The following is a 14,718-nucleotide window of genomic DNA, read 5'->3' as shown; positions in this document are numbered from 1 at the left end:
AGCTGGCGCTGCCACCCTTGTCCCACTTTCAAGCCCGAGGAAACGACAGCCAGTGGACTTCAGCGTCGTTTGTGCCGCAAAGCTCGTTCGGAGACCGCCCACCCTTCTCCCACGACGCTCAGCAGCAGCATCAACAGCAGACGAGCGCTTCGTCCGTAGGATCGTCGCCTCGGGCTGGTTCTTCCAGTGGCAATTCCATTGGCAATCAGTCATACGACTCCAACACGTCGTTCGCACCTTCCCTGGACCCCAGCAAGCCCGGCGAGTTTCAGACGCCGTCTCCACGCTCGGCCCTTCCAGCGTCTGCGCACTCTCGCACACACTCGCATCCATTTCCTGCACAGAACTATCCAGCTATGAATCAACCGCAGCCACACATGGACGGCTACGGCCAGCCAGCGCCTCCACCAGCAGGCATGCCGCAGTATTCCAACTATGGCCAGCCGCAAGCCCTGCAACCCGCCACGCACAACTACGCGCCTCAAGCTTACGGCCAGTACTCATACAGCACAATGCCGCCCATGTCTGCGGGTCATCCCGTGACTTCCTCGATGGCTGGACCCATGGTTCCACAAAACTCATTGCCTCTTCCGACAATGCAGTCAAACGCCGGTCCACCTTCTGCTGGCGGCAATCAGCAATTCCAGCAGTCGTTTGACACCACCGGCCAGATCGCACCGCCGGGTATGAAGCCTCGAGTCACCGCGACGTTGTGGGAAGACGAAGGCAGTTTGTGCTTCCAGGTGGAGGCCAATGGTGTTTGTGTTGCGCGACGTGAGGACAACCACATGATCAACGGCACCAAGCTTCTCAATGTTGCTGGTATGACTCGAGGACGTCGAGACGGTATTCTCAAGAGCGAAAAGACACGCCACGTTGTCAAGATTGGTCCAATGCATCTCAAGGGTGTTTGGTGAGTATGGAGTCGGTGCTCTTCTTTGATGCTATACTAATGGCTGCAGGATTCCCTTCGACCGCGCGCTGGACTTCGCCAACAAGGAGAAAATCACCGAGCTCCTGTATCCTCTATTTGTTTATAACATTGGTGCCCTGCTCTACTACCCTGCGAACCAGGCGCGTCAAAGCATCAGCAATGCCGCTATGGCAGCGAGACGAGATCCCGGTCAACAGCAAGAATACATGCGCACTCCGCAAGGCACGCAGCCGCCTGCTCTTACCTACTATCACTCGATATCAACCCCTATCGGTGCTAGCGTTCCACAGCCGCCGCACTCCATCGCACCCTACCCAGCCTCGGGCAGACCAGGTCTTGACCGAGCCCATACATTTCCAACACCACCGACCAGTGCTTCGGGTTTGACAATGGGCATGGGCAACGCAGGAAGCACATACGAGTACGGAGGAGCAGGTGCTCCGATTCAATCAGGTCAGCCTCTTTCCATTGAAACTAGCATGTCTGCAAGAACTGTGCCAACCACCCCCTTAGCTGCTCCTTCTCCTGGTCACTCACACGGTATCCCACAATACCAAACCAGCCAGCCACAATACCAGAGCCAGCCATATTCTGCACCTGGCTCGTACAGTTCGCAGTACGGTCAGCAACCTGGTGGCATGAATCGCGGCTATAGTGGCATGCAGGCCAGCCCCGGCGGTGTCAAGACCGAAATGGGTCCGCCAGCACGCGCTGGCGCTGAAAACGAGCATGGCGAGAGCAAGCCTCATGATGGCTACAACAGCCACCAAGACGCTGATGGAGAGCATGAGGGTGAATATACCCACACTAGTGCGTCTTATGACGCCAGACGACAATCGTACAATTACAAACCTAACGCAGCGTCAGGACCCCTGCACTCGGCTCATGCTCAGATCTCGCCTGAGATGACACACTCGCCGCATCAGAATGGAGCTCCGAGCTCTGCAACGCCACGCACGACCAGCACCTACACCGGCTATAACGATACCCCTCAGCGACCAGCGCAATTGCCATCGAGCAACTTGAACTACGTCATGAGCAACGATGCCCGAGCTGGCGCGCCTAATGGTCACGATTCTGCATATCATTCCGGTTACCACCCGGCGCCTCAGTACCCTGCCGTCAACGGCGTGCTCAACGCCAATAACAAGCGAGTGCGCGAGGCCGACGATCAAGAGGACCCATACAACAGGCCTGGCAGTGCCGCCGATAATCTCAAGAGACAACGCACTGATCCCACTATGGCGCCTCGTCCGATCAGCCAACCTCAGTCAGTCAAAGCCGGCGGCGTCAGAAGGTAACAACCACGTAATTTGAGATCTCACGGCCGTACGACTTTTCCACGATAGCGCACACGCCAAGGGTCGCGCCAGTATCGACCTTTTTTCTTTCTTATGTTCACCCACGTCGCCAATTGTAACTTTCACCGGACTTTACGATTCATGACCACGACACTAAACCGGAACTCACGATGAACCATGACCGGGATATCACGGACGAACGACAATACCACATAAACCAGCGTTCTTTTTTTCTTATATTTACCATTCTGGAACGTCAAAGTTACACCATCAGCGTAATACGGAGACGCACGCGACCGACGGATACTCCATCTGCCCTCAACCACGTCTGATTTGGCTTACCTTGCACTTTCCTTGGTTTTATTTCCACGATTGTTCGAAGCAGCTCCTCTTTTGTGGGAGAAAAGGCGGGATGACCCTAATACATCAGCACGGGTGCCCTCCAAGTGGAGCTTGATTTTTGGACTTGATCAGCAACGGCTTATTTGGAATCTTTCCAGCTTACTGCTTTGGGACGTCTTCTGGAATGAAGTAGATGTGTCAGGGAGAGGGCCAGGATTCTTTCCAGGGATCTATGATCGAGAGGCATGCGTATGAGGATATGGATGCACCACATGATTGACATGAGCGTGTTGTTGTGTTGTTGCGTTGGGATGAGAGCGGAAACAGCAAGCGAGCGGAAAAGAAGGGCTAGTATTACAAGATCGCGGCATTGGCATGCTGTGTGATATATGGCCTGAACGAAGCGTGATGATTGTGAGCTGATTGAAAGAGTGGGTAGCTTTTGAGTGCTCTGAAAAAGTCGTTTTTCTTTCCCTTGAACCTCTCCTCTCCATTTCGAAAAGTGGCAGTAAGAAGTGAGGAAACCACCAGCACCAGGAAGAAACTACCATTCGTTCTTCTGACCTCGCACTATCTCCATTCCAGCCCCTTCCTGATAGAACGCAAGCAACGACGGGCATAACACGCACCCTCTGCAGTCTGATTTCAAATGATACCGCACTCTCCTTGTGTCAGCAGGGAGGATGAGAAATACCACTTCTTAGCAGATCATGGCAAGGTGCGTGCAAGGAAGTCACATCGAGCGCCTGAGAATCACGTAGGTCTAGCAGAAGTGCGAGGACAACATCCACGTCCACACGTGTGGCATGGACATTTGCAGATCTGGGACTTACCTATCTATCACGGCTTATTACGGCTGTATGAGGAGCATAGACTGCAAACTTCCAGTAAGTAACGTTACCTCTCATCCACTTCCCAGACTATACAAGTGCGGACCATTCCGGATTCGAGTCCAGCAGCACCAAGTGTGATTTCCGTTCTCAGTAGCCTTGAAGATATTTGAGTACGTGAAGTCAACCCACTAGGCTTACGGATCCCTTCACCCAACCTGTGCGGGACATGCTGGTTGGTTGAATGCCTTTCACAGATTTGGACCAAAGCCTTGGTTATACTTGGCGGGAAGTGACTGTGATTCCGCGATCAGAAGAAATGAGCCAAAGCGAAAAGACCACGTTCAGGTCCCAAGTACTTCGAAGCTGCGCTAGCTGGAAAAAGATGCTCCGTGGTGGTATTGGATGCATGGCTTGGGCGAGAGCAAGCTCACAAGCAGTTTCATGGCAGACAGCGATCTCTTGAGCATAGCTAAGACCTCGAAAAGGCATGGGCATGGCATGGGCATTCAGTCCTACCTGCGGTCTCCGGAATTTAAAGATAGGCAAAGTGGTTCTGTACACTATCTGACAGCATTCAGGACACGTCGATACAAACGACTTTGCTTTATACAGTACGAGGGTAGGTCCGCAGGTCGTAGATAGTCGGCTAGTCTGGGGCATTAAGCGTAGAGCGCGTGCATTGCTGCTTACCAGTATAGCCTCTCTTTAGAGTATTGACATCTAGCCTCTGTTGCCGTAGATTCCCCGTAACCAGGCCAAAGGCTGTAAGAAGTGCTCGTGCGGCCGGCAGACTTCAGAGGCGCCTACCTAAGCAGAGTAAGAATTTCCAAATTTCGATTCACTGGCCTATCTGCAACGGAGCTTTCCTGCTTGCATGTGAACAGATAGACCCACCCACTGTCGACCTGAAAACTGGCATGTGAAGTACTGAACTCCGCCTGACCTGCCTAAGCCACGCACCAACCATGAACTGCGAACTTTCATATTCCTGGCTCTGCTGTCCCGCATTGCATGAACAGCCCTGGTTGCATTATATGCAACAGTCAGCCTAATGCAAAACTTTCCGAACTCCACCCGTAATATATCGTGCTCCAATTAGACATCCATGCCAAGGAAAACGTAGCGGTCGCTAATGCAGCCTTCGCTGCCGGTCCATGCCTCAAGCATAGTCAGTTCGAAACCGACCCAGTTTAATGACCGCATGAGGTCCTTGAAATCCTCTGAGTCGGCGCTTCGGTCAATGCAGATGACGATGTCGGTGCAATCGAAATGATCGCTGCTAGCCAGTTCAAGCAAGGACATGAGTCTGTTGAGATATGTCAGCAAGTGGAATTTAGTCATGTGAAAACGGATGGGGTTCAAAGCTTACCCGGGCTTCAAGTACATTCCGACAACGTCCTTGTCGAAGAAGACGCACATGGTGGCCATGTCCTCTTTTTCTGCAACGAAGCCTCTGAACCTTGCGCCTGCCACGTAGTCCCAGATCTCGACATATTTCGTGATCAGTCCTCTCTCGCTTGGATAGTTGCGGCCATCCGGTGAGGCTGAGGGTGTTGGCTGACCATGCGCGATGGTGGTGCTCTGGTGCGGGGGCGGAATAGGTTTGCTGCCGACATGTGTGTTTCGCAAGTCCATCATCAGCGAGTCCTCAAGGCCAACATCCTTCTCAACCAAGAAAGTGGTCTTCAGTGTCTCGCAGAAGAGTCTCTCACACTCTTCCATGATGTGACGAGCGGCGTCCGTCGAACGCTTGCGCTGACGTAGACTGAGTCGGCCTGCGGGCGCCGCGTCCGGGGACGGCGGTGGTGATGGTACGCCTCCTGGAGGGGCCTCAAACCCACCTAGACATGTGGCATCAGTATATAGTTTGTTCCTGCATGTGGTTGTTGGCGATGTTGTGCATGTACATACCACCCCGCTGCTTGTCCCCCTGGAGTGGAGGAGAAGTGGAAGCCGGTCAGGGCCATAGTGCTGGCGTCGACGACGTATGCGCTGGCCTGGGTGTTGGAGCGGCGCGAAGACTCGGTGCTCGAGTTGCGTTGGTCATTACTACTTTTACTACTGTAACTTAGACGCGCCATTCCGTCGATTTGCCACGGTTCCTGCTTGCGAAGGGCTGTTGAGATGGGCTTCGAGGATGTTGAAAGCGGCGTTGGGGGCGGTGACGGTGCGTAGGCGTGTGTAGGCGTGCGTAGGCGGAGGAGTGGTAAGGATTCTTTGTGTGCGGTGGTGGGAGAAGAGGCGGAGTCGAAGATTCCAGCTGGACGGGGCATTGCGAGCCACCCTAAGGCCGCTAAGCCGTGGTCTGGTCCGGATTGGCTTGGCTTAATTGGCTTGGCTTAATTGGCTTGGCAAACTCACTCTTTGTCCTTGACTTGCAAGTTTCAACCTTCACATCAAACACCAAACACCCCGACTCCCGCCTCGTCTCGCCCGCGGCATCCCAGCCAGGCGATACTGCCACATCATATGCGCGGCATCGCTCTCCGACGCTGCTATGCAGATGCATCAGCAACGCCTGTGCTGCAGTCTCCTGGACCATGGCTTGGACTGCTTCTGATGGCAGCTCTGAGAAGACAGCGATCTTTCCATGCTGCTCCCCATTGCCTACATGAACGTGACGTGGCGTCCAACAACGTAGTAATTGTACGCCCGATAGCAACAAGACCACGGCCGCCAGATGGAGAGAGCAGCTACCGTACGCTCGCTGGCTTCAAGATGCGTGACGTTACGTGCAGAACAGTGCAAAGGAGAGGCAAAGAACATTATCGGAATGATATAGTCGAACAACTTACGCTTACACACTCCTGAGAGCATGTGCATCAGAGTATGGGCAGGGCAGGGCAGACTGGAGGAGGAGACGTCTTCGATACATGTACTGACATTGCTACTGCTGTCATAGTCCACATCCACCAGCACTTGCCGCTTCCATCACGGAACTTGCGAATGCATCGATTGCGACTTCTTTGCGCTGCTGGCACGATGACGATGATCCGTACTCTTGCGTGACAACATCGGACTTGAGACGCTCCAACAACATCCATCTCACCCACAGCATCTTTATCCTTGCCGTCTGCTGCTGCTGCAAGCATGAGACATGCCGTTTGTTAGCATCCGCAAGCGACAGTCTCGTGTATTTGGCAGTCGACCCGATCCCGACAGCCTTCTGCCGACTCCCTTGGTTGCAGCAACCGCAAGAAGTCCGCCTCCAGCCCGAAAGCCTTGGACGAACACTCTGAGAAACTTGCGAAGATCCGTGTCCGGCATTTTTGACAGATTCAGGCCTCATAATAGTGAGTGTCTCTATCTTTCTCCTCAGCTGCCAGAATCGTCGCATATGCATTCTGCTCAGGATGACTGCAGGTACGTATGCAATGTCGCTGACTTCTGGCAGTCACACGACTGGATATGGACGGCACGTGTGAGCCGAACCATCGGACAGCGACTCCACCACCTCCAGCCATGGTCGCAAGTGAAGGTCTGCTTATCAATCGGTCTCGGGGCCAGCTGCGGTCCACCTCTGGCAATCGTCAGCTCATGCCACAAAGAAAGCGCTCCGTGCGGTTCGAGGGCTTCTCACAAAGTCAGCTTGATGGACAGATGTCTGATGACCATGCGACGGCTCCTGAGCCAAAAAGGCGATCACGAAGCTCACGTTCGACCAGCAAGAGCCTGGAAGCGTTGACAGCAAAGCTGAAGCTGGACAATGCAACTTCTACCGTAGTCCGGCGCTCCAGTTCCAAGAAGAAGCCCAATGTACCGTACATCCACCCGAACTTGGATGGCATGAACGGATCTGCACGAGACGTGGAGGAAACGCCTGCGCTCAGTATCAGCTCTTCTTCTCCTCCTTCCTCTCCTTCTTCTCGAGGTGCCAACGCAGGCTGGTCCCCAGATACTGGCACAGCTTCGACAGCAGCTACCTCGTGGACGACCTCACCAGCCTCATCCGGATCTCGCAACAAACGCGCCACACCTGAAGATTGTCAAAAAGACAGTAAGAGTGGTGGCACAGGAGAGGAGAACATCCTATCAGTCATCGAAGAAGACAGCGGCCGCTTCTTGCTAATACCGGTACAAGAGACATTGGTTGACATCGAGCCTTCCGTGACGACTGTAGAAAACGCGGCGGCGGCAAAGTGCGCTCTGGAAACTCACTTCTACGACCTCATGATGGAGCCGCATTCACCTCGATCGATTCGTCGCAAGAAGTTTGAGAAGAAATTGAACGAGATGTGTATGCCTCATGACGAGCGTGTGCTTGCGTAGCAGCAATGGAACACGTCCGAGAGTGACCATCTCCGCCAAATGCGTGTGCTAAAGTCGACGGCGCTGCAACGTCACGAAGTCAAGGGCATCTCGATCGCTGGCTTTGACAGCATCCGTGTCCTGGGCAAGGGCAGTTTCGGCGTTGTTCGCCTAGTCACAGAGCGCACTCCAAAATCGAATGACGAACCGGGCTCTAACGAGAATGACGATGGCATACGTGAGACCATCAACAAGATGGAACGCGACTTCTCTCGCTCGGACGGCACTGCCAAGCGCAACCTTCCACAAGGCAAGCCTCTTCACGATGTGTTCGCCATGAAGGTGATTCGCAAGTCTGAGATGCTGCGCGCCTGCCAGGAAGGCCATTTGCGGGCTGAGCGCGACTTCTTGGTGGCTTCTGAGGGCTCTCGGTGGGTCGTGCCTCTCATCGCCAGCTTTCAGGACAACACAAATCTATACCTCGTCATGGAATACATGATTGGCGGAGACTTTCTCGGTCTCCTATTGCGCGAAGACGTGCTTGAAGAGGAAGTCGCCAGATGGTACGTTGCTGAAATGATTCTCTGCATCGAAGAGGCCTACAAGATGAAATGGATCCATCGCGATGTCAAGCCCGACAACTTTCTGATCAGCGCTTCTGGCCACCTCAAGATCTCCGACTTCGGTCTTGCCTTCAATGGTCATTGGGCCCACAGCCAGACTTACTACAATAGTCAACGCGAGTCGCTACTGGACAAGGTCGGCATCAAGATCACAGGCGACGACCAGGATGTCATTGATGAGCAAGAGATGCGAGAAGAGGCGGCCAAGTCTCCGCAAAGATCGCCACGTTCGAAGGTCGATGTGGAGGAGAGTGCTCACCGCGAGGGACTGCTCAACTGGCGCAATCGCCTTGAAAGGCGGAAGCTAGCTCGCAGCGTTGTGGGCACAAGTCAATACATGGCGCCAGAAGTCATTATGGGCCAGGCCTACGATGGACGTTGCGATTAGTGGAGCATCGGCATTATCCTGTACGAATGTCTTTATGGACGCACGCCTTTCTACTGCGACAATCGTCAGAAGACGAAAGAGAGCATTGTACATCATCACTCGACGCTGCAATTCCCGAGCAATGAGCGTTGGTCGAGACCTGCTTCCGACTCGCGACGACAGCTGCCGCCACCAAGCAGCATTGTCGTGGACCTTCTACAAAACATCCTGACGGACAAAGAACTGCGACTCAGCTCGAGGCAGTATCGTCATACCGAACACAGACTGGGTCGTCGCATGTCACGAGACTCAATAACACCAGGACCACTGGCTCGCCATGTGTTCGCAAATGACGCCGAAGAGATCAAATCACATCGCTTCTTCTATGGAATTCAATGGACGCAGCTACACCTTATGTCGCCACCTTTCATCCCTCGTGTCAAAGAGAACCAGTCCATCACCAAATATTTTGAGGAAGAAAAAGACATTGTGACCTCCGACAGCTCCAGCTTCGTCTCTGCTCAGGAAAACATCGACTCTGAGGCCGACGTTGACTCGGACGAGGTTGCCAGAATTCTTGGACCACATCTGCAGAAGTGGAAAGCTGAGCGCGTTGCCAAAGAGAAATGGCTCATTGGAATTGATGATTGTGAAGATGCTGAGCTGCAACGAATCAAGGAGCACTTCGGGGCTGGCTACGAGGAGTGGAAAGCAAGACGAATGATGGACATCGCGCAACTGCGGATCGCGAAGGGCATTGAACCTGACTGGCCACACGGGAAGAAAAAGGGCAAGGAGAGGAAGAGACCAAGGTATATGCTTCTTCATCTTGCATCGATCGCCAATGGCCATTACTGACATGCTCTGCGTACAGGGACAAAATGTTGAGAGATCCAGTCGTGGGTCGGAAGGCTATGGAGTTGAGAAAGAAGAAGGCTTTCTTCGGATACACTTATCGTCGACCTAAGCCAGTGTATCTTGCAGGAAGTGTGGGGAGGAGTCGGAGGAATGCTATTTCTCGACCTACGATTTTGCCGATTGCTCATGACGCTTCGGCTTCGGCGAGCACCGCGCTTTAAAGTGTGATGCTTTTGTTCACCTACCTACGTATCGAATCAATGCAGATTCTCTCCGAACTTGAACTTTTCCACTTTTCTCGAGTGAAACGTGGCTGGACTCGTCTTGTTGGGGGATGTTGTTCCCGTAAATCATGCTCGCTAAGTGTCGTCTATCCATATCTATCCTACGTTTAAAAGCGCTTATGATTAATGATATCAATGCACGAATATCGAGCCTCACTTGCAACGCACTGCTCAGCCGATCCTCACTTCGGCTTTCCTTGGTTAGGAGCACTATCCGCACGCTGTCTCACAATACGGTGTCGACTCAATAGCTGAGAGATGACGAAATGACTGACATCCTCATCACTCCAGTAGCTCAAATGGCTGGCGATGGCGGCGATGAAGTTGATATCAAACGCGCCTTCCTGGATAGCATAATCCACACGACCATTACTGTTGAGTCTCCGCACTTTCTCTTCCTCTTTCCTCAATTTCTTGCCTCGCTCTTCAGCGTCAGCCCATTCTGGGATACCCTTCACAGCCCCAGCCCCGACGTCGCGGGTCTCTGCATCGCTTTGGGCAGATTCACGTCTCTTCTCAAAGTTACTGTAAAGCGTGGTGAGTTCGTTGTCGATCAATGTCGGAGGATGCTCTTTGCTTTCAGAAGCTGCTTGAGCATCTGCTGCGACGCGACTAATTTTGTCTTCACCAATCTTCATGATCTCGGTGCCTTCGGCGGGTAGTGGCGCGGTCGGTATGATCCCGGCAGCAACATTGGTCCCAGCACTTGCTGAGTTGCTAGATATGCCTGGTGCAGATCGAGAAAGAGGACCGCTACTTTTACTGGTGGCTTTCAAGTCTGCTGCAGCTTTCGTCGGCTCTGAACCGTATCCAAGACCACGAGTGAGTAGGCTGGATGCCATGCTCGTCCACATACTGCTCACGCTCTGGCCGACACGTGCTCCTATGCCCGTGAGTCCTTGAGTGCTTGGCGCTCCAAATATGCCTCGCTTGGTGTAAGGCAAAGGCTGAGGCTTGAGTTGGGCCATTGCGGGGGAGATCAATGGTTCGATGCGGTAGGAGATTGGATCAGTTGGATGAAAAATGTTGAAGATCTGAGCGCACTTCGGACGTGCCAGTGGATTTTCGCCAGGGACATCAGCAGGCTCAGAATCCTTTGAAGCTTTCTTCTTAGTTGCAGAGCCAAGCATAGGATCTTCCATTGCCCCCAGGCTGCTTCTGGCTCGATGACGTCCTCCGGGCGGTGTTCGTGCGACAATGGTACGTCCATTCAGCATTTGGAAGAGTCCGATTGGTGAGCCAAGTGCGTAGAAGTCCTCAACGGGAAAGTCAAGGTTCATCTTGTCGACACCTTTGCGGCGTGACGCTGGCTGCTGATCCTGCCTGCAAAGAATGTCGAACATGATGGCAGAACCGAGCGAGTGACCGACCAAGCTGATCTTGCCATTGAAGTTTGGATTGCGTTCCATGAAAAGATGGTAGATGCGATTCAGCTCATTCAGCACGATCATCGAAATGTGATCTTTATATGCTGGCGAATCATAGAGAAGAATATCCAACGCCAAATCCGTGATCATGTCTCTTGCAAATGGAACGCCATCTACGGTAATATCCTCAAGGCTTGGATAGTCTTCTTCATCGATCTCGCTATCCCCAAGGTCATGCTCCTTGCGATTGTGTCTTAGGCCTTGGTTTGGAAAATCGAGCTTCTGCCGCCAACAGATCGGAAGCACTTGCACGCGACTGTTGACGGAATCGGAACCTTCGAGCTCCTGGTTGAGAGCACGTAGATCAGGCGAGTCAGCATATACAGCCTTGATGGTCTTTCGAAATGTGTTCACATCGTGGACGAAGTTGACACTCTCGACACGGTGGGTCAGGCGCTGTCCAATGCCGTGCGTGACCAGGATCAAGTGCTCGATATCACGGCCCTGGTCATCGTCTTCGGTATTGCGATAGTCGTCCTCAATCTCACGTTCGTCACGGCGTCGAGCCTCCTCTTCCAGTCTAGCGGGGTCATCTCCATGAGTAGGGTCCTCCAGAAGAGCTGACATTTGCCTCTGTAGAGTCTGCCTCTTGGTCTCCGAAGAAGTGGCACGCTCAGCACGACTCTCTTCTACATTCTCTCCTTCGCTTGGCTCTTCATCGTTCGCCAAGTATGGTTTGTCTTTTACATTCGTAGGTGGTGCATCCTTCTCGGCCTTCTTTGCAGTGGGGTTAGTCCAACCTCGAGTCAGTCTGACGCCTGCGAAATGGCCGACACCACCAAACCCTCTTCTCACAGTCGAGTTGATTCGCGACCATGCGTCGTCAGTCATTAGCCAAGCAGTCTTCCCATCCTGGTACGTGACAACACTATTCATGTGCTGGCCAAAGAGTCGATAGGTGCTCTGTACTTGCTCTTTGTCGGATATCTCAACGGCTTGACCTGCCTGTGCTGCTTGCAATTCGGCTTTCTTCCGCAAGTCTGCACTTGAGCCTTTCTGAGACACTGGTGGTGGAGCGGTGCTCTCTTCGTCCTCGCCGGGAGCCCACGACTTTGGCCTCATCCGTGGTCGCGACGGCGATCGTGGCTGAGGCTCTGGCTTCTGTGCTGAAGGCAACCTCCAGGCTTTGACCTTCAGATAACCCTCCTCGAGTTGTGCTGCCAGATTCTCGTCGCACGGCTTCTGTTCACTGCCTTCTTGATAGAACCATGTTCCTCTGCGCACATCATACACCGGACCCAGCCAATATGCGGGTGCAAGCTCTCGCGCCTCGACATCTACGTCAAAGAGGTAATCCTCGTTGACGGGTATCTTGGCCTCTTTCTTGCCCTGCCTGCCACCTGCTCTGGCGTGTCCAAGATCACTACTCTGTGCTTGTGTCCGCTCTGCCTCTTCTTCTTGCTCCGACAGCTTCTGAAATGCGATCTCGATTGCCTTGGAGTCTCGGGTGGAGAAGGCGGCATATTTCTTGGGTTGTCCAGGTGGCTTCTCCTCCTTGACCTTCTTGAATGTCAGGTGCGGCTTGCGTATGGGGATGTCTACAGCATGGAACCATTGCGGACGTAGATGAGGGCAGTCTCTAGGGTATTTCCGCAGACTCAATCTGTGCCTATGGTTCACGACATGATCTGCTCCGTTCTGTTGTTGCAGCAAGCCGCTTTCGGTCGGCTCTCCCGCAGTGCCTTTGCTCGGCGCTATGCTTGGACTTCGACTCCATGGCGACAGTTTGGCAAGGTAGCTTCGACCATCAGCCTCCTGCGGGTTGGCCATGGTCTTGCCCGCTGCTTTCGCCCATTGGCCTTCGTATTTGCTGAGCCAGACTGCACGTCTCGTGCTCTGTTCGCTTTCGCCGGCGGCCCAAGGGAAATTCCTCCTGATATACTGCGCCCAACTGGAGATACGTGGAAGGCGAGCCAACTTGAAAAGATTGGAGCATGAGCGGGTCGACCGTATTGCTCGAGTTTACCGCCTGCCACTCCACGATACAGCTTTCAGGCCAAGCTAAGCCAAGCTTTCTCTGCAGCAGGCGGGATTGCAGGGAGAAGACTTGCTTATCTGTCGAAATAGTAATGCTAAAGGCTTGCAGGGCAGGTGTCAGGAGGAGAGTGGAAGCAACGGGCCAACCCGATCATCATGCACCGACAAGTGAGTGAGTGATGGCCGCCGTCGACGTCACACAACACAAGCTTTGGCTTGTGCCTGGCACGAGACAACATCATGGCTTCTCCTGTAGCCGTCCTCGTGTCTCGCGTGACTTGATCACGATGGAACTGTCTAAACAGCTAACAGAGAACAGCAGATTGTCGCACTCAGTCATCACCAAACATGGCTTCAGACACCGGCAAGACCGCGGAGCATGCGCACATCGAGCAGATCATGCAGAGCAGAGTCCTGAAGAATGGAATATACAAATTCTTACTCTCCGATGTGCATATTACCTCTGCCTCAAAAGGCGAGGTTGTCGCACGTCTGCTGCTCTCCGAGAATCACATCAACAGCCAAGGTGGCATCCATGGCTCCGTATCCGCTACCATAGTTGACTGGATCGGCGGTATGGCTATTGCGTCCTGGGATTTTCGCAATGGCACTGGTGTGTCAGTGGACATTCACGTCACCTATCAGTCCAGCGCCAAGGTTGGTGAAGAGGTTGAGATCGAAGGTGTTGCTGAGCGCGTCGGCGGCAATCTTGCTTTCACGAAAGTGGGCATCTACAAAGTGGAAGACGGGAAGAGAGGCAGGATCGTGGCTACTGGCACGCATACCAAGTTCGTCAAGGGTACAGAGCCTAAGAAGGTGGAAACATCAACACGCTAGGTGCCGTGGAGCGCTCCTGCGAAGGACTCTTCCCCCTGCAGCCCGGCTATATCGCTGACTTTCATCGCGCACCTTAACTCATGGAGCATCGATTCACTCTTTCAGCGAAGAGAAACGTCTACGAGCTTTGGAACTCGCCGGTGAGCTTCAGCATTGAACCGGCGGGAATTATGAATAGACTACAGACATCATACAACATGACAGAGCGTATCTGGAAGCGGAATGTAACATTTGCTGGCCCGTCAAACTTCTCTAAATGCACTTCTAAAAAGTACTAGGTATTTGCCAGGTTTCTCGAGGCCTTTTGTCGCCGGCTGGGGGCAAGACTCAAACCTGCCCCTTTCAACCTTCTCTCAGAGCCATGGAGTTGGAGCGGGAAGAACACTGCTGTTATGCTGATCATAGATCGTGCTCCATGTATCGCGGACAGAGGCTGTGTTTTCTGCAAGTAATGCAGAGTGGTCTCACTATCCATGGATATCTACTGTCGTTGTTCAGACAGAATTTCAATTGTATTTGTACCTCATCAAAATTTGACGCGAGTTCCCATCGATCTGCCCCCCGGATGCTCCCGATCTTTCCTTCGCGCGCCAAGCTTTCTCCCGCGTTCCCGCACACCCGCTGCTGCAATTTGAGATCAACGTCGTTGACTGGAAGTGCGACACTACAATCACCGCCCAACGACCC

General features: G+C 53.2%; 5 protein-coding genes across 5 annotated transcripts; 3 read left to right on the top strand and 2 right to left on the bottom strand.

Moving 5' to 3' along the window:
* Positions 1-404: 404 nt before the first annotated feature.
* On the top strand, positions 405-2,166 carry MYCFIDRAFT_96804 (uncharacterized protein; the record flags this gene model as incomplete). Its single annotated transcript, XM_007930474.1, has 2 exons — positions 405-913; positions 963-2,166. Coding segments are annotated over 2 exons (1,713 nt in total), but the record flags the coding sequence as incomplete, so codon positions are not given.
* A 2,339-nt stretch (positions 2,167-4,505) lies between these two features.
* Positions 4,506-5,165, bottom strand: MYCFIDRAFT_140215 (uncharacterized protein; the record flags this gene model as incomplete). Its single annotated transcript, XM_007930473.1, has 2 exons — positions 4,506-4,716; positions 4,780-5,165. Coding segments are annotated over 2 exons (597 nt in total), but the record flags the coding sequence as incomplete, so codon positions are not given.
* Positions 5,166-7,010: 1,845 nt separating this feature from the next.
* Positions 7,011-9,727, top strand: MYCFIDRAFT_189584 (uncharacterized protein; the record flags this gene model as incomplete). The annotated part of the gene is made up of 5 exons (XM_007930472.1): positions 7,011-7,645; positions 7,703-7,896; positions 7,969-8,600; positions 8,670-9,460; positions 9,523-9,727. 5 exons carry the CDS (start codon positions 7,011-7,013, stop codon positions 9,725-9,727), a joined length of 2,457 nt encoding a protein of 818 aa, XP_007928663.1.
* A 102-nt stretch (positions 9,728-9,829) lies between these two features.
* On the bottom strand, positions 9,830-12,987 carry MYCFIDRAFT_155646 (uncharacterized protein; the record flags this gene model as incomplete). The annotated part of the gene is made up of 1 exon (XM_007930471.1): positions 9,830-12,987. One exon carries the CDS (start codon positions 12,985-12,987, stop codon positions 9,973-9,975), a length of 3,015 nt encoding a protein of 1,004 aa, XP_007928662.1. The 3' UTR covers positions 9,830-9,972.
* A 297-nt stretch (positions 12,988-13,284) lies between these two features.
* Positions 13,285-14,221, top strand: MYCFIDRAFT_183342 (uncharacterized protein). Its single transcript, XM_007930470.1, has 2 exons — positions 13,285-13,362; positions 13,507-14,221. The coding sequence occupies exon 2, from the start codon at positions 13,543-13,545 to the stop codon at positions 14,029-14,031; it is 489 nt and encodes a 162-aa protein (XP_007928661.1). The 5' UTR covers positions 13,285-13,362; positions 13,507-13,542; the 3' UTR covers positions 14,032-14,221.
* The last annotated feature ends 497 nt before the right edge of the window (positions 14,222-14,718 follow it).

This window comes from Pseudocercospora fijiensis (genome assembly GCF_000340215.1).
Source record: "Pseudocercospora fijiensis CIRAD86 unplaced genomic scaffold MYCFIscaffold_6, whole genome shotgun sequence".
NCBI classification, from domain to species: domain Eukaryota; kingdom Fungi; phylum Ascomycota; class Dothideomycetes; order Mycosphaerellales; family Mycosphaerellaceae; genus Pseudocercospora; species Pseudocercospora fijiensis.
The sequence above is the reverse complement of the archived record's forward strand: the minus strand, read 5'-3'. Positions and strand labels throughout refer to the sequence as shown.

Excerpts from the sequence above, each read along its gene's own strand:
- MYCFIDRAFT_183342 (XM_007930470.1), top strand. The coding sequence starts at position 13,543 with ATGGCTTCAGACACCGGCAAGACCGCGGAGCATGCGCACATCGAGCAG.